Raw genomic sequence first — 25,800 nt, forward strand, 5'->3', positions numbered from 1 at the left:
AACAAACAGCCTGGGTTTAAGGGGACTTAGGGCCTTCTTCCCGATCCAGCAAACAAATCAGACCTTTGGTCTATGGACAGGCCCAATCCTTAGCGAAGGGTTGGAAGGACTAGGCTTATTGAGGCCTCATAAAACTGGGTGCTAGTTCTGAGCTGAGGCTGTGATGAACTTTCGACTACAAAAGAGACCCCTTTGGAGGACTCACCTGCAAGAGGCCCATGTTGGAGACAACTGGGGGGGAGGAGACAAGGGGGAACTCTTGTAAGCTTATTAACATGTGTCATAAATTTAAAGGGAAGGGTAAACACCTTTAAAATCCCTCCTGGCCAGAGGAAAAATCCTCTCACCTGTAAAAGGTTAAGAAGCTAAAGATAACCTCGCTGGCACCTGACCAAAATGACCAATGAGGAGACAAGATACTTTCAAAAGCTGGGAGGAGGGAGAAAAACAAAGGGTCTGTGTCTGTCTGTGTGATGCTTTTGCCGGGAACAGAATAGGAATGGAGTCTTAGAACTTAGTAAGTAATCTAGCTAGGTATGTGTTAGATTATGATTTCTTTAAATGGCTGAGAAAATAGCTGTACTGAATAGAATGAATATTCCTGTCTGTGTGTCTTTTGTGTAACTTAAGGTTTTGCCTAGAGGGATTCTCTATGTTTTGAATCTAATTACCCTGTAAGGTATTTACCATCCTGATTTTACAGAGATGATTCTTTTTTACTTCTATTAAAAATCTTCTTGTAAGGAAACTGCATGCTTTTTCATTGTTCTAAGATCCAAGGGTTTGGGTCTGTGGTCACCTATGCAAATTGGTGAGGATTTTTACCAAACCTTCCCCAGGAAGTGGGGTGCAAGGGTTGGGAGGATTTTGGGGGGAAAGACATGTCCAAACTATGTTTTCTCAGGAACCCAGATAAAGTTTGGTGGTGGCAGTGGCAGTCCAGGGGCAAAGGGTAAAATAGTTTGTACCTTGGGGAAGTTTTAACCTAAGCTGGTAAAAGTAAGCTTAGGAGGTTTTCATGCAGGTCCCCACATCTGTACCCTAGAGTTCAGAGTGGGGAAGGAACCTTGACAACATGCATGTAGGTTCTTTGTTTTTTTAAAATGGTTTTCTTTTTCTTTAAGAATAAACTGTGCTTGCTTAGGAAGTGCTGTGAGGTAACTTATAACAGTGGCAATTACGCTGCGTATCACTTCTCAGGGGAGAAGCAAGTAACTCTATTTAGGCAGACTGTCTTTTGCTGGGAACACAGCAAAGGCAGGAAACTGCTCAGTCTGGAAATAACCCGTCAGGATGAAGAGAGGTGTGGGTCGCCACTCAAGAAAGGCAACAGCTGGGGAGCTGAAAGCCTGAGAGTGGGTGCCCTTGCTGAACCACTGAGGGGAAATACAGGTGCAGTTGCCCTGAAATGTGACATTTATAAAACTGGTTGATAACTCTTTCAGTACAGAATAGGACCCAAGATGGAGGGAAGGAAGAACTGAACAACCTTGTTTGGCAGCCACTTGAATAACTGCTATTATAATATTCCGTTACCTAATTAGGATTTGTGGTAATAGCAAAAAGAGAACACAGGAAATGCTGCACCAGATCAGACCACTAGTCCATCTAGTCTAATACTCTGCCTCCAATAGAGGCCAGTATCCAACATTTCAGAAGAAAACAAGAAATCCTGCAGAAGGCAGCTACAAAATAACCTGACCATAAAAATCTCTTCCTAACTCCCCCCTTAGAGTCTTATTTCTTTAAGCAAGAAGATTTTTAACCATCAAGATAAGTGCCCAACAATGAGGCCTGCTGGACTGTGGAATAAACTGAACAGGGAATTGTAGTTGATAACCTGCAGAATAATATTGCATTGGCAGGTACACAAACAGGACAATCAGTCTCTCAATTTTCTAGTTAAAGAGAGACTGATTTGCAGATTTTATTAAATTGTTCTTTACTTTAAAACTATTTCACAGGGAGCAAATAAATGCAAAATAAGGCTGTGGCGCATTTAAATGAGGAAGAATAAGCTATACAGGAACTTCATCACCTGGTCTGCAGCATCCCCCATTCTCCTTACATTTTATTAACATGGCCTTCACACTCCTTGAAATTAATGATATTATGCAAGTTAATTCCAAAATATGCCAGGGAAACAATATTTACTCACAGCAAACTCACACCTCAAAAAAACCCCAAACAAACAAAAAAACCCAGTGATTTCATTAGTATTCACATCTCGCCGTGGTCCTTAAGAAAGTGTAATATTGAACAGATAGAAAAAAAGCCAAACTGAAAGTTTTAAAGTAGAAATCTGATACGCACTATTGGATGTGGGCAGAAATCATTTTCATACAACTTTACAGGAATCAATGTGTTCAGCATTTAAATAGCTTCTCTTCATAATGTAATAGACCGAAAAAAATTCAAGTCTAGTGCAAAATATAGTTTATGATTTCTCACAAAGAAAATATTCGAAGGTTGTGTTATTGCTGGCAAAATTATAAGCTCTTACTTCCAAAGTTTAATGAAGTCATCACAATAGTAAGTTTGAGTACAACGTGGTAAATAATATTAAAAGCACCAAACGTTTTATGCTTATAAAAATGATTTTTTAAAAATAATGTACAACTATAAAAAGTGTTTGTTCTCTAGCTCCCACCACCAATAGGGAGTAACAAATGTTATTTGCATCTCATTGTAACCCCTCCCCCTCACTAAAATGATGAGCTTCAGACTTGACTGTGGTACATGTATAGCAATTACTGTAAGGAAAAATTGACAAGATTTTCCTTCGAACGTCAGCTATTCTAAGAAGTGAAGGATTAAGAGACAGGAATTTGGGGTTCTATACCTGGCTCTGTAAAGGATTCATTGTTTTAACTAGGACAGGTCACAACCTCTCCATACCTCCATCTACCCACATGTAAAAAAAGAGTCTAACTGTCTCAGAAGTATGGGAGGTTTCATTCAACTGTAAAATCTTTGCTTTGGAAGAGGAATATTTTGCCATGAACCCACTGGTGCAACATATTATTTTCTTTCAGTTACCTGCACTCATCCTCTCCACAAGCAGCATATAATACTTGCAAATATGTCAAAAAGTGTTTCATGTTTGCAATAAAATATCCACCACCCTAATTTTTGTGTAAGGAATGTTTGATTCAATTTAACTATAGTACTTGCATCAGTACTTCATATAGCAGCTCGTTTCACAGTTAAGTACTGTATGTAGAATTACTCTAATTGCTGTAAGACATCATTGCCTCTTACAAATCTTTATCTCCAGGAAAAGGGCATAAACATGATTCTGCCTGCGAACAAGCTATTTTGCACACAATACCTGTTAACAATATAGTATTCACAGCAAGATTCTGAACTTCTACTTAAATTTGGTGTAATAAACAAAACTTGAAACCCATAGTGATTTACATCTTTGAAGCACTGTACAAATACTAATGTTACACACACAAATGCACAAAGAAAATCCTCTACTTGGTAAACATTTGCAGACTGCCAATGGACAGTGTATATACGAGCATTGTTTGTTTTAGCTGCATCTTGATACAGAATACAAGAGTAGAGTGGAAATTAATCAATTTAAGAACTACATTTTGAATAAAATGATCTATCTGATCAGCCTGCCTGTAGAATACCCATGACAAAGGCAAAAAGTTAAATATATTGGTCACATTTTTGTTTTTTTTAAGGGCTGGATAACTGTGTGGCCAATAATATTTATAGTTCTGTAAATTAAGGTTTTCTATAGTTCAGAACACAAGGCAACTGAAGGGCATTATAGCAGGTTCATCCTTTTCTAACACCACAAGTACAGTGCTAGAGGTAAGGCACCACTGTATATTGGACCAGTGGTCTAATCTGGTTGAGAAAAATCTTATGTTCCTACATTCACAGAACTGGTCACTTAAAACCTGGAAGTCTGGCAACCACAACATTTTCTTACTTAGAATCCCCACAATCACTCCTATTCTAACAGCTTATTTTTTATTAAACTACTCCAAAGCACTTAACATTGCCAACTCTTTGTTCATTGAAGAGGAAGGCGCAACCTTAAATCATGACCCTGCTTTATGTGGAAAGGCAGATAAGCTCTTTAATTCCACATATGCCAGCTATGGACCCATCTAACTGTTCGATGACATTGCAGCTCTTCAAGGAGAGATGTATTTTTGTTCGCTCTATAGAGTTCTTCTGCACGAGGACTCCACCTGTAAATAGGGCTAAAAGGATAATTGCAGAACAGTAAGACAACAGAATAGTTTCCTCCAATATTTTGCCAACTTGTGTGGAAAAGAGGAGGGGTCATTACTTGGTCACCATCGTCCTACTCCAAACCATGTTGATCATTATGGTGGGGCGGTCATCTGCTCCAAATGCCCAGACAAGAAATTCCTGATTTGGGCTGCGAGGCCAACCAGTCTCTCCACTGAATGCACAGTTGGGGAGGAATCTTGGCAGGGAACCGCCTCTTGGGTTAGCTCCAGTGTTTGGCATTATGCTTTTTGATACACACTACATGAAGAGGTAGCTCTCAACTGACCACACTTTTTCATATCTTCCGAGTAATTTACAAGCTAGTTTTAATGGAGAACAGAAACAAACTGGTATCTTAGTTACATTTTGGACTTAAGATGTACATTTTAGTCCTTCAGCTGTACCAATAGTGCATTCAGTCTCTGGAAAAGAGGAGGACTGGCTTCGCTATTTATCAACATCCCCTGCCTGCTAGCCAGCCAAGAAACACAAATAAAATTCACAGAAGAGACAAACTGCTCATTCATCCTACCTCTAAGCTCGATGAGGATGATAAGTAGAGCAGAAAGCACGAAACCTTTGTTTTAGGCACACAAAATGAGATACCCACAAAAACTTTCTGTGCAATGTACCACCAGCTCTACCTTCCTCCATAGTTTTTTTTTTAAGGGAAATTTAATCCCACTAGTCTGCTAAATGAGAGCAGTGATATCTTTCCCAGTGAATGCGCTCAAAGAATGGAACCCTGAAACTAAAAACTAGCATGGTCTAAACTCCAACATCTGTTTCCTTCATATCTTCAGTAGTCTCCATTTTTCATTTTATATCTGTGTATGAGTATTTCCATTCCCCTTCCAATAGCTCCACTGGAGTAAGGAACTTAAAGGTTAAGTGAGAAAAAGGTTTAAGGAGGCAGCCTGCTTGGAAGCTATGTAGTAGTGCTGTGCTATACAAGATCTGAAGTTTCTAAACAAAAATGAAAATTCGCAGTAGATTGGGACTGTTACCAAAGCAACAGTAAAACATGAAAGATGTTGTAGAGTGTAACATGTCACTATGCAGGATCAACCAGCAATGTTGTTACAATGTTATTACTAGTGCAAGTGCTCATCCATTTCTCTCTCTCTCTTTTTTTTTTTTTTTTTTTAAATCCAAGTGATACTGCACCTACCCACCCAAGCTGGTAAGGTATTTTTTTACTCTCCCATCAAAAAGTTATTTGCTTACGGTGAGAATTTTTGAAAAAAACTGCTAGTTCCATCTTGTAGTCCCACAAAAGACCATCAGTTCCCTGTCATGTAGGGCTGAAGTGTGAATCTTCATGTGACAGTATCCTTATGATGATAAATTAAGTTTCTCTCTCTAACCATCTCACTTGCACCTTTGGCCACTACTCCATCCATCTCCTTCTGGCCTTGGACTCTATGAATCTGCTAGAGCTACTTCTGTATTCCAAATCTCTAAGCAGATTCAAGTAGTCACCTTTTAAAAACATCCAGGGGAAGCCCTTCCCTTCTGACCTCACCCCAATAAATTCACATCTCCCATGCAAAAATAAGTTAGACTAATTTGATGACAGGCAATAATTTGATCCAGCATCTGTGGAAGTCTATGATCCAATACCTCATGACCCACAAGGGTTAGAAACTTTAGACTCTTGGAAAGGTGAAAAGTACCAGCTTTTCATTAGGATGCATATTTGCTATTAATTCGAGAAGGTCAAAAGGTCATTTGGATCTTTACTTTTCCCCCACCCCTCCAAAAAACAATAGTTTGGCTTTATATACACGAGATTTCCCCATTTTATTAGCTACAGTTTTGTCTCTCTCTCAGAGACCTGGACAGATTGAGGTAATTGACTTTAAAGATGAAAAGTTAGAAAGACCTACCAATACACATTTTTTGAACTGTGAAATAACGCTTTGTAAGCCATGAGACACATGCATATTTGCTTGTGGTTTAGAAACTTGTAATGAAACACTAACTCTTTATACCACACTTTATTCTGTATATGTCACATCTCTTCCAAAAACACTCAGAAGCATAAAAGAGAGGGAATTCATGTGTTACTATTATCCTCATTCTTCCGCCTTCCCTTCTATTGTTTAATCACACTCTGCTAGTTTTCTGGAATAAATTTGCTGCACAAAGCTTAGTCTGTTTTCCTAATGTCTGTATGGTGTATTATACAACAGTGCCATAATTCTAACAAAGGCCTTGGGAGCTACTACCATATAAATAACATTTTTAAAATCTGTACTGGTATTTTTCATATCCTTGTAAAAAGAAGTTCTTTTAAAAAACTATTTCTACTCCGTGTGTGCACGTGTGTGTTTGTTTCGAAGTATTATGGAAACCATTTCTATTGTCTTTCCTTAAGATGCTTTTGGAATTTCCACTGTTGGTGTCTATCACTAGGTAATTACAGATAAACTACTGTAATGCCATCCAAATAGCAAGCATTTATACTGTCAAAGTAACTAAAATGCCTAACTTGAGACTGGGAGCTTTCTTAATTTAGTTAACATGTGATTAAACCAAAGTATCACATTGTTATAAAACTGCATGAAATATTTGAAACGAAGGGCAGTACAACTCAGAACATTTGCATATTTCCAACTCTGAACTACTTAATGCAAATTATATGGAAGATCGATGCAGTTAGAGCCAAGAGTACATTTGCAAATTCAATAAGAAGCTACTTAATTTTTGTTAAGTGCTGACTGTATGAGAAGACCGACGTGATACCTGTCCCAAAGAGACTAGAGTGTAAAACAGACCAATTAGACAAAAAGTATATGGAGAGAACCAGACAACAAAGGCACTGTAAATCCGTACATATCTACATCCATGGACCATGTTTGTGGATCATGAATGTACGCAGATCCAAATTTTATATCTAGAGCCCTACAAATCTGCTATATATCCACAGACCATGTTTGCGGATCATGGATTGGATTCGGATACAAATTTTGTGATACCCATATAAAATGTAAACCAGTTGGGGTGAGTGGGGGGAGGGAGTGCATTTAACAAAGCAATCTAATGCTTACCAATGTAGTTTTATAATTTCTGCAAATGCTGAAAAGATTAGCTACACTACATAACTATGTATAAGCAAGATGATGATTTTTCAAGATACATGGCAAAGCTCAATTATTTTTAATGGACTTCCTACATGAAACCTATGTTATAAGACCTTACCCATGAGTTTTTGGGACATCATGCCATACAGTCACAATCAACAACACAAGCCTCAAGCTGCAAACTCAATATAGATGGTGAGCTGTATCAGAGACAGTACACTACAAAAAGGCAATGTAACTGTGCTTTAAAAATCTTGACTTGGGACAACCCAGACAAGAGGTGTCAGGGATTATCAGGTATTTCTGGTGCCAGGTAGTGAGGACCATTTTCTCCACCTTCCCTGGTAACAAAAGTTCTCCTTCAGGCAAGACAGATTTCCAAATTCAGTTAACAGTCTATACTGAAAAATCAGGATTATTTTTGTAAAACTGATTTTGCTGATGCTTTTGACAAACAAACAAACCAACCCTTTTGCACTACATTTAGTTATTTGTGCATCTTACCATCCACTCAGATATAATAATGTCCACTTTCTCAACAGGCAAATCAACTTCTTCAATTCTTCCTTTGACTACGGTAATCGTATCTTCAAGATTATTCAGCCTGCAAGTTACAATTTCACAAGATCAGTAACATTAGATGACTCCTTAATGTTAACTCACTACGGAGGTTTCAATAATAAAGTAGAAGATCTATCCTGAATGTTTACATTTTCCATGTTCTCCTTTCTAAAGGGTAAAACATTCTTCTCTACTGTGCAATAAAGAACCTGTAGTAGAGTAAGATTTCAGAAAACTTAGTGCTTACTGTTGGAAAATTTGAACTCTAATCTCCCTCTTTTGAGTCATCTTTCAAGATAGCAAAGAGCATACTAAAAGTTCCAAAAACTCTATCAGGCAAGTGACAGGTAAAAGATGGTGGTCAGTAGAAGATCTACAGGGGCATCCCTGTGCACACAAAGTTGTTGGCCTCAAAGCACAGGAAAAAATAAAATGAAATATGCCTCCCCCTTTTTTTCAGTTATGGGTTCCCAATTCTCCTCCTCTGACCCCCCTGAATAAGCCTAGAGTGTTGTGACGAGAGCACGCTAATGAGTGATGAAAATTAACTCCCTCATAAAGCTATTTTAACAAAAACAAATTGCGTGCAAACAAAACCAACTGCAAAGTCACTGAGAACAACTGCTCCCCATAGATCAATAATATTATTCTACAATAAAGGCACTTTCTTCATTGTGCTTTCCGCAACAGTGTTATCTGCAATGTTTAATAACTGCAGTATTCCAATGTTACCTTATGCACAATTTATAGTAGAAACATTTTCAGTACAAAAAGTACGCTTTGCCATGTTGCTGCAGTTTTCTGAATAAAAACACATTGCCATTTAAGGGCTAAACAACTTGAGTTATAATATTTCCAGTCTCTGTACTGCACCATATCAATCTTTCTTGCATGTGCATTATCACGATAGCTAATGTTATAGAGGACAGAATAATTATTTGCACCAGAGAAATTTATTTCTCCACAATTCTTATCTCTGCCCCTTTTCTGGATATCTCACTCCTACAATCTCTCTATGCCTCACTTTCAGTGCAACCCAGTAATCTCATTAAAATTTTAATCTAGAGGACCACAGCAGAGACAACATGAGGGAGAAATGGAAAGGATGATGGGCTACATGAACATTTGAATGAAGGGGCAATTAAATATTGACCAAACCTCAGAATCCTCTGTTGAAATATTTTGAGAATTTACAGCACCAAGGGCAATAATAGTAATAAAAAGAATTGTTTCTGCCGCTAAACATGCACTAAAAGAAATCAGAATTAACTTTGATAAATGAGAAATTTTAAATAGATCAATGAATCCAAGTAGTACTTAGCTAGAGAAAGCTAGCCAAAGCAAAGGCCAAAATATACATGCAGGAGGAACAGTAAATTGAAAAAGTGGAAATTCAGTATATCCATTCCTTATGTGAAGTGCAATACAGTAGTAAATAGTGATTTAGCTACTACACTATAGAAAAATGCAGGGAACTCATTTGGCAGGTCTATTTTTGAGTTCTAAATTACAGTGACAACTTCAGTGAGGCTTCACACTAGAAACTCATTGGACAGCTATTAGGTATTCAGGACAAGGCCAGAAGCACAGTTAGTTAACTAAGGAGTCTTCTATGTGACCCTGGGGATAGTCATCTGACTCAGAACCCTAATTTTTACCAGGATTAATTCACCTCATTTGTACCCTAATTTTCACCATGACTTTAAATTGTAAGTCAGTTACACCCTATTCATTGACCTCTTCCACATGCTACTAATTCAGATGAGTAATTGTACTTCCTGGGGGCCGAGTGCACTTGAAATCACGACTCAAGACATATGTGAGCAGACTTCCTTACAATATAGAAATTGCATTACTCCTCTTGCATTACTCCCAACCTTGTCGTTTTATGATATTACAATAAACATTCATTACATTATGATGAACTTGACAGTTACGCCCTTTATGAAAAGTACTAAGTTATAACACGGCTGTTACAGGTTTCAGAGTAGCAGCCGTGTTAGTCTGTATTCGCAAAAAGAAAAGGAGGACTTGTGGCACCTTAGAGACTAACCAATTTATTTGAGCATAAGCTTTCGTGAGCTACAGCTCACTTCATCGGATGCATTCAGTGGAAAATACAGTGGGGAGATTTATATACATAGAGAACATGAAACAATGGGTGTTACCATACACACCGTAAGGAGAGTGATCACTTAAGATGAGCTATTACCAGCAGGAGAGCGGGGGGCAAAGGGGGGAAGAAAACCTGTTTGTAGTGATAATCAAAGTGGGCCATTTCACTGCAAACAGGTTTTCTTCCCACCCCCTTCCCCCCGGCTCTCCTGCTGGTAATAGCTCATCTTAAGTGATCACTCTCCTTACGGTGTGTATGGTAACACCCATTGTTTCATGTTCTCTATGTATATAAATCTCCCCACTGTATTTTCCACTGAATGCATCCGATGAAGTGAGCTGTAGCTCACGAAAGCTTATGCTCAAATAAATTGGTTAGTCTCTGAGGTGCCACAAGTAAGGCTGTTATAAATTGCTTGAATGCAAATAGGAGAAATAAAACAGTTTTACAGCAGAAGTAACCAAACATGTAGCTGTAACCAAGGGATCAGCCACTCTTCCCACCAGCTTCTCCCGACACATTACTCCTCACTCCATTAGTTCCATGTTTCTCATGCTCCCACCTCTGCTCTTCATATTGCAAAGTCCTCCCCTTCCAAGTGTCCCCGTCCTCCCTGCTCCATCACAGCATCCTACTTTTACACATGGCCACATACATCCTAGTGAAACTGGAAGCAATAATTTGTTCCCGGTGACTTTGCATTGTTTTTTTTTTTTTTTTTTAAAACAAAGGTTTTGCCGACATGAACGAAAATTAATGTTAGCAACATAGTAATGTTCCCCTCCAGCAAGAAAGAAAACAGAGAACAATTAGTCTGACTTTGTATATTTAAGAGAAGGACAAAATGCAGTAAGTAATAAGTGGACATTTTGTAACGTGCCTTACCAAAGGAAGGCTCCATTAAAGTCTATTACAGACAACCAATTTGTAGCAAGCACTCTAGTATAGTATGGCTCTTGACAGCAGACTTCTAAAGCTAAGATACCCTCTTAACTATGACGTCAATTGATATATTCTTATATAACTAAGACAGCAAAGTGAATTTTATAAACCCTCTTTAAAGTGTAAAATAAGCTAAAGCATGAAAAGTCTTCATTTTTAAGGACTAACAAGGACTTCAACCATAAAAGAATTACAAAACATAGAATATAAAATTAAATAGGACTGCTTTGATTAATTAGAGTGGATCATAAATTGTAACAACTTAGTGTAATGCAGTTCTGCAAAATACTCTAGGATCTTACCTTACACTAAGATTTGTTACCTAAAATTTCCCACCATTGTTACCACTGGTGGAGCTGCAAGTGGAAGCAACAGAATAGAAAAGGCACTGATGGTTGCTTTCCATTTATCCTCACCAAAAGATATACACTCAGTCTCAGCCAATGCAGGTTAAAAGGGAAGATTTTTAAAGACATGAGTAGATCTGACCACTGATCACTATCAGCAGCATCTTTAACCACTAAAAGTCACTTCAGTTATAGCACAACAATTTCAGAACTTTTCCTACCTAATGATGTCCATTGCCTGATAAACAATTTCAGACTGGTCAACTCCAATCACCTTCTTCGCACCTGCTTTTGCAGCAAACATGGAGAGTATTCCAGTCCCACAGCCAACATCCAAAACCACCTGAAACAAAGGTGGTAGCATTTAGTATCTTAGCTCATTTTCCTTCTAATCACCATAAAGCTTTTCATGACCTCTGCTGAAGCCATAACCTAGCAGGAGGAATTTAATGTTATTTGAACAGTTTGTCCCAAAACCCAACCATGACCCAATCATTGATTACAACTGAAGAGACTTTAAAAATGTCACCAAAGGTAGTACAAAAGGACTACCTCCGAAGAGCCAGGTAAACATGGCAGATTAGCTCTACCTGAAGATGAAATCATTTATGAGTCATAACATTTACATGCAATTATTTGGGCATGCAACACTAGAATTACTAAAAAAAAATTAACATGGGAAAGTTGCATAACTAGGATGGACAGGAAATTAGAGACTAGAGTCTCAATATCACCGAACTGCTCATGCTGTCAGAATTTAAACTAGCACTGCTGTGGAAAAACTTGCATTCCACCTGTACCCTTCATGGCACTGTAATTAAAGGTTTCCCAGCGTTTTCCATTCTGAGCCTATTTGGTGATTTTAAATTTTGCCGTAAAGATTAATTACAAGCACAAACTTGGCACAGAAAAGCTCAGATAAGGATTTTTAAAACAGTTATTTACAAAGTGCTTAGGTTCATACTAGAGTCAAGAAGTAAAGGAAAGAATCAGTAAGGATTAGAAGTGAAAATAAAAATATTTTGAAGTGTTAGTTTATAAGCCAATTGCAACATAGATACCTGTGTTCTACAAAGAGTATTTATAATCTGCAAGCGCCTTTCAATATCTACTTTCCATGCAGAGAATAAGTTAACAGCCACAGTGATTGTTCAGGAAAAAAAAAATTCAATTGTGGCTGGAATTCCCATGGAAGTACCATGATTTTTTTTATTTTTTGTTTTAAAAACCCCTCCTCCCGATACGTTGTTCAATTCTTTACTGACACTACATAAATCTACAAAAATGGCCCCTGACTTGCCTGTTTCTCTGCTTATGTAAATGCCATTTTTACCTCTTCTCTATTTCCTTCTGTGTTGGGTATATTCCCCACAAGGGGAATCCGATAGGTTTCCTACAGGTGTTTCTACAACTCTTAAGTAGAAGGAGAGGGAGAACCTTCATCATTCATAATACAAAAGAAGGCAATCTGCCCCACCCAAACTTCTCTCAGCTGGAGGGCCAAGGCAGGAAGGGCTGAAGCACCATTTCAGGAGGCTTGCAACAGATGGATAGTGCTGATAGAAGGATATTGACCATCACCTATTTACCTCATGAAAGCCCTATGAATTCCTTGAGGGTTTTTTTTATATGGAAGGCCATTTGCCAACATGCAAAAATAAGGGTCATTACCAGGTATGGGAACTGTACCTCACCATGGATTTGACATAGAAACCTACTTTGTCAGCTGGTGACTGAATGCTAAGTAGGATAAGTTTTTTGAAGCGGTCCAGAGTCAGCACAGGAGATAGGTGCCTGCATCTCAGCAGCCCCTAGTTCACTTTCCAACTGCCACTGACTTTCTATACGACTAAGCAAGTCACTTTGGGTTTCACTTCGTCTAACCTATGCAGGTGCAAGAAATGGCGTGGATGGGGATTGGGAATCAAAAAGTCTCCCCCATCTCCCTCTGCATACCTGGCTGGGGCCAAGATACCACATCAGAAAATGCTGACACTTTTCCCTACTAACCAGAATCTGGGAAGATACTCCCTAAAAGTGGAAGGAGAGAAGATGGGCATGAGTCTTCTCCTCGCACCCCATTTTGCTCTTGCCAGCAGAGCTAGATAGGTACAGCAGGAGTGCACTAGCAGCCTTAATTGCAGGACTGAATGGAAATGAGTAACCTTTAGTAATGACTGATCGGTCTCACAGCTGCTACTCAGGGATGGGAAGCAGTAAAATCGACATGAAACATATCAGCAACTGCTGAGACCCCTGAGTCCAGAGCCCCAGGGCAGCCCTGCCATGTGGACCCCAGGGCTTCCAAACTCCCAGGCCAGTTGCTCCCCAGGTGGCCCAACTCCCACAGCCTGCAGACCGAGCTTTCGGACTCCCTGCTGTGTTGCTGGGAGCATCTTGGACAGTTGCCCTGGTTAGTTAAAAACCAAATGGAACTAGTCTAGCAGGGGAACGTGAGGGATGGGGTAGATAGGTACAATAGTTGAGCTGGAGCACATCTGAAAAGCTGAAAGACAAAGAATAGTCATCACTTAGCCTGAGGACAGAGGTCTACAGCTAAAGTATTCTTGTCCTGATCACATATGGCCTCTCACCAGATATCCGGAGCAGCTAGGCTGGTGATTTGACAGCACTGCAGAGTATTATAGCACTGTAGCTACTAAATTCTGAGAATTCTCTGCAGTTACTTTTAGGGAAGCATGATTCCATACGAACAGAAAAGTGAATTACTTTGAATTCAGGAAAGAAGCAGTCAGCTATCCAGTCAATTAAATCTATTCCCTCAACGGATGACAATCTTAGGAAGAGCTAAATTATGAATCGATACCCCACCAAGTGTCACTGATGTCTCCCTCAAAAGACATGCAGTGTACCTATAACAAATCTTAGACAAAGCAACTTCTTTGTTCCAGACAATCTCCCCCCTTAAAAAAAAACAAAACAAAACAGATGTCTCAGTTTTAAAGTGGATCAAAGTTCCTTTTCTGGGGACAAATCAACCTCAAATGGTTAAAATCTGACAACTCTATGTTCAGAGGCAGCAACCAGTAATTTCCTGAGCCACATATTGATAGAAGCACCATTTATTCTGGACATTACAGAACAGGCCAGTTGATTTTCTGGATTAAATGCATCACCGGTGCACTTAACTGCCCTCCTAACTTCTGCATTTTTTGATGCCCTAGTTTTGGACTAAAAAGCAAGTGAAATCTGCTTGGGTCTCTGCAAATACACAGTTGACCTTTCAGACACACAGGTTCAACCCTAAGCACCACAATTTCCTTTCTTCCAATACTGCTATATTTGAATAGTTATCCTGCTCTGATTATTACAGCCAATAGACTTGAAACTGAATGAAACAGAAGTTCAAGAGGATGTTTGGTTAATACAGTTCTCAGCTTGGAAACTTCACAACCTTAATGGCCTAGTAAGATATTTTGCTTTCAGGAAATATTTTGCATGTTGATGAAGGAAAATATTCAAGCAATTATTAACAAGAAAGATTGCTGCTGGAGGGAAGGGGGCACAGGGAGTATTTCTTTAACAGGTTGGGCATAAAACCTAGACACAGGGTCTTGAAGAAAATTCACGTTGTAGTAAATTGTGGCTTTCATCAGACCGATATCGTATCTCAGCACCAGCAATTGAGCTTTGGCCAGAATGAGATGCAAGCAAACATAGTAGTTTTCTCCTGGATGCTATGGCAGTAGTGAGACACTGCTGAAGTGTCCTTTTCTTAAGTCTCGTCCTTTCCATTTTCACACACTGAGAAGGGTTCAGATGCACGGTTAGATGCAATAAAAATTTGTTTTATGCAGAAAGTTACGCTGGAAGAGGCTTGATCCATCAAAATTAGGCTTAAGAACGAGTCTGTGGATACAACAAGAGTGAGGCTTACTCTATTTGAAAGCCACCAGTAGGACTGTAGCTGCCAGCCACCAAAAGGGAGAGAACAGATCAAGTGGTTGAGCAGCATACCCAGGGAGAAGAGAACCAGAGGGCAGAAAAGTATGTAGAAGGTGAGAAGAGGGGGAAGAGAGACAGAACCATGTACAGGAAAGCAGGGGGAGATTGACTGGTTTCACAAACGACACGTCACGTTAGAGAGCTTTAAAAATATATGAAAACAATTCTTCCTTCCTAATGTTACTTTTTCATATGAACAATTGCTGTGGTTGCCACAGGGAAGTTACAAGATCAAATGGGAGTAAACATGGGTCACAAGACACCCTATTATGAGAGGTAGCACTCCTTGAAAGAAAATAAGAACCTCCTACCTTAGAAAGTTACTTAGATTGATTTCCAGCTGAGGGACGATTAAGGAAGAATAACTCTTTATTATGATGCCTTGTTGTAGCACTATCACTTTAAAAACCCTTCATCCTCTGAGTATAAGAATTAAAAGAGGGAAACAGGGGAGGCAGAGAAAAGAAATTCTCATTCCATAAGAAATACGTATAGCAGCCTAAGAAAGAGAAGCATTAGGCAGCATTAGGTATCAGTCTATGAAAAGATAAGAGAAACCATTGCAGATGGCCTGTAAATGGACTTAAAGAATGGTAAGCATTAGAAATAGCCAAAATGCCTTGCAGAAAACCAGAAATTAAATAACCTGGTGATGAAAGAGCCATAGTTAGGGTAACAATTGAGGACAAAAAGTTATCTAGCAAAAACAACATACACCAATAATAATGAATGATTAACCCTGGGCCCCCATTTCATTTAGTTCCTAATCTGACCAAGAAAGCCTAACTCATGAGTTAGATAAATTAATTAGATTTGAACCCTTTCCCAATACTAATTGCACTGGGATTTCTATGATGCCAGATGTAGGTTAAAATTTCACTTGAATTGCTGTAAATAGAATCTGTCCGAAATAGATTCTGCTTAAAATACTGGACAAGAAAGGTTTACCTTAGACATGTCATCATAATTAATGAACACTCCAAGACATCATTAAGAACAACAACAATATTGATCAGCATTTCTGTTATCAGCAGTCTGCACCTTCCAGCAGTTGAATAACACTCTTCCACGCAATAAAGCCGGAGTACATTAAATCAAATCCTGTCAGTGATACTCCATCCCCAGAGCAAGCAGACATCCAAACCAAAAAGGGTTCTACTGCATGAGAGAACCATGGACTGCAGAAATATTACAGCTTCTGAGCTGTTTTGCTTACCTTGCCCTTGAAGATGTGTGGGTTTTTGTATATGAAATCACGATAGCTTTCAGTACGCACTTTATCCTATAAATTAAGCATAAACACAGTTATGTACATGTGACAGTCTGAAGATGTTGGAGCAGTCTTTTTTTAAATAGTCATTTCTAAGAAAATATTGACTAATCAATATGCTCTACACATTGAAAAGCCACAGGGGGACAACCACCAGTGTAATTTCAGGATTTCCCATACAATGATTCTTCAGAATGTACATTGTTTATGAAGCAAAGACAAGTTGGGTTGCTACAAACTGCCAGGCAGCAACAAAACCATCCTCGTTCGATATTATATATAGTTCTAATTCTGAAAGTAAGCAGCTACTTGTGATTTTTGTTCGGATTTCAAGTGTTTGAATGAGCTTCACATTTTAAAGTGTCTGTTTTATATTTATTCCCTACCCTTCCCAGCTGCACTGATAACTAAAAGATAATACTTGATCAACATAATCGAACAGTCGTCTACCTGAGGTATCTACCTTGACATCTGGGGCATAAATGCATGTAGTGAAAATATTATACACTAAAACCAAACAGATTGCATAACCCAAACTTCATGCTTTGTTTTAAAGAAGCTATTGATCAGGTCCTGATACCAGATTACCCTGTTTCGCTTCTGGAAGCATATTTAACTGCAAATACATAGAAACCTACAAACCGTAAGACAACAAATAAATCACTGAAGCAGCACAACAAACACTATGAAATACTAAGTTCAGAAGCAATGACCAAGCACTAACTCACCATCCCCCAAAGAGCTGGCAGGCTCTCAAGCATACTTATTGGAATATCTGTAGTGGATTAGTATGTGAGCTGGCAGAGCAGCTCAACTTACCAGCGAGCTAACACTGATGCTCTTTATATGCGAAGGCACTCAAATGGACAGTAAGCCATCTGTTTTAGAGTCCCTGTTGCAACAGCCAGAGAATCAAGTGACAGAGCGAATGAAAAGGAAATTAAAAAGCCATGGTTATAACTAACTATTTATGGCTCTGGCTTGGACAGTCTACAAACAATACTGTGCTGAAGAGAGCTGAACCCTAACGCATGCATGAAAAGTCCGTATTGCACCATTAGATGATAAAGGATCAAGAAATTATTCTTTTATCTTCCATAATATTAATTTCTCTATCAGCCAAGACAGTTTATTTTTTTTAGACGAGCAAAATAAAGTTACTTAAAAAAAAAAAGTTAAGAGTAAAGCATATGCATGCAAACTTTTATTAAACAATTTAGATTCCAGTGAGCTCCATTTTAATTTAAGGTAAGTCAGTTCTTTACAAAAAAAAAAAAAAAAAAAATCAATATTTGAAAGAAAAAAAAATCACTACAGAAATGGGATAGTTTAATAAAATATTGAGAGAATCACAGCTTTGCATTGGTTTTGATAAAATTATGAATTATAAAACCTTTTGTTAGGATCATCTAAAATTATATTGGTTTGTTATGAGGGCAGATTTTAAGGATTTAGGATTTTTTTATGCTCTCAGCAGCACTGAAATACGGGGATTTGCTGAAACCACAAAAAATTCAAAAGGTTCAGCATCAATCGAGAAAGCAGTCAGCTGGAAAGCTTTCAGCTTCACCAATCACACTGGTTCAGCACTGCCCCAACTTAATCAATAGTATTCCAACTGCTGTCTTTACTACATGCACTGCTGCTTGAATGAGCTTCCGTCATTCATTTTCGGTCTCTATTCATCAATTCCTTCTCTCCTCCCATCCAACCTTTCAGTACAATAAGCTGAAAAATAAGTAAGTTATTATCAGACAGACACTCTTCAAGCAATTTTTAAATAAAGCGCACTATCAGTTTCAAGTAGCAATCCTCCTGTCCTCTGAAATACTATGGGAGGGAACAGCATAAACAACACTGACCTGCCAGGGCCAAGTTAAAGGACAAAAAAAAATGAGCTTGTTTTTTGTGCGTGGTTGCTGGTTTTTGTTTTGTTTTTTTAAACCAATAAAACATGTTAGAAGCAGATTTAGGATTAATTTAACAGAAAGTTTGCTATCACTTCAATTTAATGAGCCATTATTTTTAATGTAAAAAACTCACAATAATAAAAACTTAAGCAAAAAAAATGTTGTACGTGTTCGGGTCATTTGGACCTAAAAACTAAGTATATACAAGAACTTACACACCCCATAACTCAGATATTTTCCACATTTTATTGGGCAGAAATCAGATGTTACTAAAGGAATTTTAACATCACAAAAGTTTCCTGAAGCCAGTGAAATAGAAAGATTTATCACAAACTATAAAACTATCAGTTCGTCAGAGGTTCAGGATCTTTTAGTATAGCTCCAAACCAAGGTACTATGAACTGTTCGTATCGACAAAATGGTTGGGTTTTTACCCCAGTCTGACAAAAGTGATTTAGAGCTTATGATTTCAGATTTTCTGTGTGTGACTGACTTTAAAATAAATAAATAAAATAAAAATACCTCTAGCCCCATATTTAAAAGTCATTTTGTTAGTCTGGCAGACATACAGTGCTGAGGCAAATCTGATTAAAACTGATTGTTTCCAAGTTCTGCACACACCTCTTCACCACTATGCTTTTCATTTTGGAAAGCATATTACCATCTGTATCCGCAGACACCTGTGCCCCAAAAGCATTTCTGCAAGAATGCTCCATAAAAACACATTGGCTGCTCAATGCTGTTCAAATGTACCATAAAACAGATGCAGAGGATTTTTCTGAGGCTAGGACCAGTAAATGTTTCAGAAAGCAGGAAGCCTAAATCTGCTACCTATGCTATACATGAGCAAATGTACCTTATGGCTTCATATTTTAGCTGATTTTGTTTAGATACCCATGTTCTTTCTTTATTATGAAATTGCAAAATTGCTTTATGATATTTCAGAGCAACAAATTCCTGTCCTTGTACACTACATAATATTCTTTTTTCAGAGAGCTGGTACTAAAGATTTTGGGTTAAAATAAAAGCCACTTATAAAATTAAGTTAACACTCAGGATGAAAGGATTTTTGTTTGTTTTTTGAAGAGTTCTGGACATCCTCTTTTAAATATATTTTCCATTTTTAAATAATATTTAGACAATCCTAGTAATTGTTCAATGTAATGCATATCGATACACTAAATGGAGTTCAAATAATTTCTGAACAACTACATAAATTGGCAGACATAGCATTTAAAGGTTGAGTGTGGTTTTTTGCTTGCTAAATTTTCGTCTAAAGAGCAGAATAAAAAATGAAGAAGGACATTTACTGTTTATATCTTAGAGTAGTGTACAGAATTCATTCACATTTCTACAGCAAAAGAAACAAAAGCAGCAAGAACAGATGTTGTTACAGATATTAGAGATGAATATTTTCTTACTAGCAATCAAGTATACCTGTAATCTCAATATACTTCTATTACATTTCTAGTGTTTCTGGTACAGTCAAGAACGTATACGACAGGGATCTAGATACAATGGCAGCTGAAAATAATAGCTCTTTTTTGTGATTCTTTCACTCTAGCTCCCAGGATAAACTATTAAGCACCGGAAGGGTTAAAAATGCAGCTACTCTGCAGCGTATATTTATGGGCACATAGCTTTTTTTCATTCCATTTTTCCTTCCTAGTTATGAGTAAGACGCATTTGTGCTGACTTTCTAACCTTTAGCATCTCTTCGTGTATCCCATAATGCCCATATGAACTGAAGTAAACGCCATCCTCATCCTCCCGGAGTTCCGCAATGGCGCTAGATGACGACGAGCTGCTTCTGACATCTGCGTTCATCACAAAATCCTGTGCAAATTCTCTGTAATCAATTTGAAACATACCCTTGAGACATGTTTACAGGACCATGAAAAAGAAGGGGGGAGCTGAGAGGAGATAAGAAATGCAGACTGCAGAGGGCCTTTTATAACACCAAAACTCCATTATGACTTAACTGTGCTGAAACTCCCCCTACTGGCTCCGAGAACAAGCTGCTGCATGATTTGCTATTCTCTCTGCATTTCTTCCGCATTTTAGACACTAAATTCCAGCAGTGTGAAATTTGCAGTGTTTCATTTATCTGCCTGCTATCCCTACACTCTCCATCTATGTTGGAAAAGCACCCCAATTACAACCCACCTGATTTAAATTTCGTTAGGGTTTTTTTTTTTTTTTTTTTTAAAAAAAAAGAGGGAAATGCCCATTTTGTAAGCGGTTTCTATGTTAACAGTATGTCAGAAATCAAAATACAGAATGAGACAAACATGACAGAGACCATATTATCTAGAGATGTGGTTCAATACCATGACACCTTTAAAAACTACTCTTAAAACACACCTACGTTAGTGATTTATGGAAGGTTGAGTATATTAACAACCAACAACATTTTAAAAAAGAAAACCAGGCAGGATTGATACAAATCATGATTTTAAAAGATTTTTTTTAATGCAAGTTGATTTTTAATTGTAAAAGATTTTTTTTTGTTTTAGTGTTGCTAGTTCTCCACTTATTTCCCTTTTTTAGTCTTAAATTGATAAAGAGGATGTTTTGTACGTTGTTTCTTGTTGTTGTTGTCTTGTTTCTTCCACAAGAATTTACAGTTTTGTCTACTGGAAATATTCCTCTATGCTAAAAAAAAAAAAAAAAAAGGTAAGCCCATGGCCACACTGTTAGAAGACTACAAACTCAAACACAAAACTGATAAGCAAATAGCTTGTGCTATATTTGCAGCCAACAGCACCTTCAGATATTGTGAACTCCCATAAGTCAAGCAAAAAGAAGCGTTTCAACCAGCCTACACCCCTTCATCAGAGTCTACAGTTTGAAGTGAACAGGACTTGTGCTGTTAAGTGATTTAGATACAGGATTTTCGAAAGCACTTAGGTGCCTAAATATAGTCTTAGTAGCCCAACTTTAGAAACCTATTTTGAAAATTTTGGCTTGTTTGTACAAAAGACTTCAGAATAATTTTATTAGTTTATTGGAAATTTAGTTACTTTTCATTGTGAACAATTTTTTCTGTAAGTGACAAACATTTTATGCCAGTAAGAGAAAAGTTTTTAATGAAATACAATTTTAGCCTGATGCTGCAAATGCTTAACTTTACCCTTGAATAGGACCACTATTCACATGAGCAAAGTTACATACCTGCTCAGCGTATGCAGGAGCAGGGTAATATTTTGTTTTCTCCTATTGCAGTTTTGTACATTTCAAATAATATTTCAATAGCAGAATTTAAAAACAGAATTTAGTTTTGTTCATTATAAATTTTAGTTTAAAGTCGCAACAGTACATATTTTCAAATTAGTTTTATAAAGTCTCAATCTGGTTTAAAAAAAGGTTTTTTTTTTTTTGGTTAATTTTTTTTTTTTTTTTTTAAAGTCACTCTGCACCGATGCCAGTGTTATGATTATCAAGCAATTGAACTGTAAGGAAACGCTAGGTCTAAAATCTGAACAGAATGAATTTTACTACTGTCAAGAAAGATCACGAGAAATACCAACAAAAAACAAAGGTTGCCGTTCAATTGGACACTGATGATAAATTCAAGATAAACGTGACATATCTTTAAATTTGTAAACTGTGTCAAATATTGTAGGTTGCAACTTAGTTATGTTTAGAAAACATTGTTACTTTTTCCACCAGTTAAGCAAAAGATTGTTACTGTTAACCTCCAACCACATACCACTGCACTCTCAACCTGTCAGCCCAAACTAAACATCATTAGAACAGGACTATTTGGACTGGCAACCTTTAAAGGAAAACCCAGGTGCTGCAAGAAATGTTTGTGATTCACTAGGTGACTGTCCTCCCACTAATTGTTGGAGACAGCTTCCAATAGTTTTAGAAGCCTCTGTGCTCATATGAGATGTAAAACTGAAGTCTTGAACATGTTGTCATTTAAACTCCTAAAGCATTTTTCATAACAACTGTAGAGAGGTTAACCCTGACATACTGATTAGGAAGATGTAAATACAAACCCCTCTTCTCTTATTTTTGTTGAGCTTAGGGTAGATAAGTCACTAAAATTTTAATGGCACTGGAAGAACATCGTACATCAAAAATCGTGATTTAAAAAAAATTAATCATGGCTTAAGAAGAGACTTTCACTTTGTGAAGATCACGCTGATATCCCATGAAAGTACTAGCTTATTACAGGGTCTCAAATGCAGCATGCTCTTTATAAGTGTAATTACTAGGTTCTGAACAAGAATAAGTTTACATTCCACACGTTTGTGAAGTACGCAGAACTGTCGTTCTTTAACTTGAAAGCATGTGGTGGACTCAAACATCTCACATTATGTAACATGTAAGACTTCCTTACACAAGAGAGATTCCAGAGGACTGGAAAAGCGAAAATATAGTGCCCATCTATAAAAAAGAGAAATAAGGACAACCAGGGCAATTACAGAGTAGTCAGCTTAACTTCAGTACCCTGAAAGATTATGGAGCAAATAATTAAGCAATCGATTTGTAAACACCTAGACGATAATAAGGTGATAAGCAACAGTCAGCATGGATTTGTCAAGAACCAATCGTATCAAACCAACCTAATAGCTTTCTTTGACAGGAGAAGAACCCTTGTGGATGGGGGCGGGGGGGAGGAGGAGGAGTTGTAGATGTGGTATAGCTTGACTTTTGATACTGGCTCGCATGACCTTCTCATAAACAAACTAGGAAAATACAATCTAGATGGAGCTACTATAAGGTGGGTACATAACTGGTTGGGAAAGCGTTCCCACAGAGTAGTTATCAGTGGTTCACAGTCAAGCTGGAATGGCATATCAAGTGGGATCCGACAGATCAGTTCTGGGTCCGGTTCTGTTCAATATCTTCATCAATGATTTAGATAAAGGCATAGAAAGCACACTTACAAAGTTTGCGGACGATACCAAGCTGGGAGGGGTTGCAATTAATGAAATTAAATGAATTAAAGGATAGAATTAAAACTCAAAATGATCAGGACAAAGTGGAGAAATGGTCTGAAGTAAACAGGATGAAATTCAATAAGGACAAATGCAAAGCATTCCCCTTAGGAAGGAGCAATCAGCTGTGCACACACAAAATGGGAAATGACTATGTAGGAAGGAGTACTGCTGAAAGGAATCTGGGGGTCATCCCGAATCACAAGCTAAATATGAGTCAACAGCGTAACGCTATGGGGGGGGGGGGGGGAAGCAAACATCATTCTGGAATGTCTTAGTAGGCATGTTGTAAGCAAGACAAGAAGTAATTCTTCCATTCTACTCCACACTTATGAGGCCTCAACTGGATTATTGTGTCCAGTTCTGGGTGCCACATTTCAGGAAAGATGTGGACAAACTGAAGAAAGTCCAGAGAAGAGCAACAAAAATGATTAAAGGTCTAAAAAACATGACCTGTGAGAAAAGATTGAAAAAATTGGGTTTGTTTAGTCTGGAGAAGGGAAGACTGAGAGGGGACATGTTAACAGTTTTCAAGTATATAAAAGGTTGTTACAAGGAGGAGGGAGGTAAATTGTTCTCCTTAACATCTGAGGAAAAGACAAGAAGCAATGGTCTCAAATTGCACCAAGGGAAGTTTAGGCTGGACATTCGGAAAAACTTCTTAACAGTCAAAGTGCTTAAGCACTGGAATAAATTGCCTAGAATCTCCATCATTGGGGATTTTTAAGAGCAGGTTAGACAAACACCTGTCAGGGATGGTCTGAACAATACTTAGTCCTACCATGAGTAGGGCAGGGGACCAGACTAGATGACCTCTCGAGGTCCCCTTCAGTCCTAGGTTTCTAACTGCATCCGTCAACAAGCAGCAACCATAATTTCTTAAATAAGAGTGATTCAAGGTAGATTAATACTTCATCTTTCCAATGTCTTTGATTGCTGCAACTGGAGTGGCTGCAGTTGTCATCTTGAACTAACAATTTGGCAGGATTTCATAAATTCCAGGAGATACCAATTCCTTCATATTTATGCAGCTGCACCACCACCAATGATATACTGCAAAACTTCATGATTTAAAGTTAAGATCAGATGACATTCTTGCTTGTACTCCCTAGATTTTAGTTTGGGGATAAGGGAGCAGAGAAAGGAAAGAAATTTTCAATGGAAATTCCACAACACCGGAATTTGATTCCGCTATTGATGGCTTAGGGAGGGGGAAGGGGAAGAAATCTGTTTCATGGCTCAGGAGTTTTGTCTAGACATTTAGTCAATTTAGTTGTGCTTTATCTTGCAATATTTTTAAAACACCACAATCGACACTATTTGCAAACAGAGGTAAAACACACAGATAAGACTAACGTCCTGATGGTGCTAACTTACACTTGAATTCTGCAGCCTGAGTTTCTACTGACTGCTAATATTACCTGCACACATTTTTGTCTACCATCCAGAACTCTGCTTCAGAAAAAGCTTTATTCAAAAACATCTTACCTCATTTTCTGAAGATCTTCTTGCGCTCTGGCTAATGCTGTTTCTGCAAGCTTTGCTCTGTGTTCTGTACATTTCAACTGTTCGAGGATCGCTGTGTTATCACTTAATCCATTGGGGCATGAGATGTTTGTAGAATCATAAAGATCCTCTATGTCTAATGAAACAGAACAACAAATGTCAACCACTGTCAACTGACAGCATTACCTAATTACAGATGTGTATAAATATATCTATATAAAGGATAAATTAAGTGCCTGATGCTGCTACCTTCATTCATTAAACAGTATGTTATTCCACAAGTGTCTTCATGGATAGGACTACCTGCAGAGCAAGATAACACTTACCATAAGTGAGCATGGAGGAGGTGGGCCCTTAACACCAATACCCCAAAACTCTACCTTTCAAATGTGTCCGAATACTAGTCTTCATGACTTAACAAATCAGACATTCTCTTTAGCTGAAGCCAATAAAGGCGGTACACCCTGCTTTGCCAATTACCTTAGCCAAAAGCTAAAAGGGCTATTAACTCAGAAGACAAGATGTTCTACAAGATGAAGGCTTTCATAGCTTGCATGTGACAAAAAATATATTCATAGCCCTTCAAACTCATCCCTCAGGGCTGTTGTGGGGCTTAATAAAAATGTGTGAGATGCTTTGAGATCCATAGGTAAGTATAATTCATTATTATTAAAATAGTGCCTTGACTTCAAAACATAGGTCCAACCTTGCACCCGCTGAACACAGCGGGCATAACTCCCACTGGATGTCAATAATGAAGGATTAGGCCCCACCACACTTGGGAGATGGGGTTATCGTAATTGAGTCTCTTGCATGGTAGAGCACACGGATCCTCTGGCTTGTCTTACTTGACTAGCCAGAAACACTGCAGAGAAAATGAG

At 38.0% G+C, this 25,800-nt stretch overlaps 1 protein-coding gene across 3 annotated transcripts in view; it reads right to left on the reverse strand.

The window, feature by feature from the left end:
- Positions 1–25,800, reverse strand: part of PRMT3 (protein arginine methyltransferase 3) — a 99,350-nt gene that overhangs the window by 58,051 nt on the left and 15,499 nt on the right. For all 3 annotated transcript variants that reach the window (XM_074955199.1, XM_074955200.1, XM_074955201.1), the window contains 5 exons: positions 24,902–25,055; positions 20,166–20,310; positions 16,498–16,563; positions 11,537–11,658; positions 7,854–7,953 (listed from right to left, as the gene is read on the reverse strand). In XM_074955199.1, the coding sequence (XP_074811300.1) occupies positions 7,854–7,953; positions 11,537–11,658; positions 16,498–16,563; positions 20,166–20,310; positions 24,902–25,055 (587 nt within the window). The remainder of the gene's footprint in view (positions 1–7,853; positions 7,954–11,536; positions 11,659–16,497; positions 16,564–20,165; positions 20,311–24,901; positions 25,056–25,800) is intronic.

The sequence above is a fragment of the Natator depressus genome, chromosome 6, assembly GCF_965152275.1.
Source record: "Natator depressus isolate rNatDep1 chromosome 6, rNatDep2.hap1, whole genome shotgun sequence".
Classification (NCBI taxonomy): Eukaryota; Metazoa; Chordata; order Testudines; family Cheloniidae; genus Natator; species Natator depressus.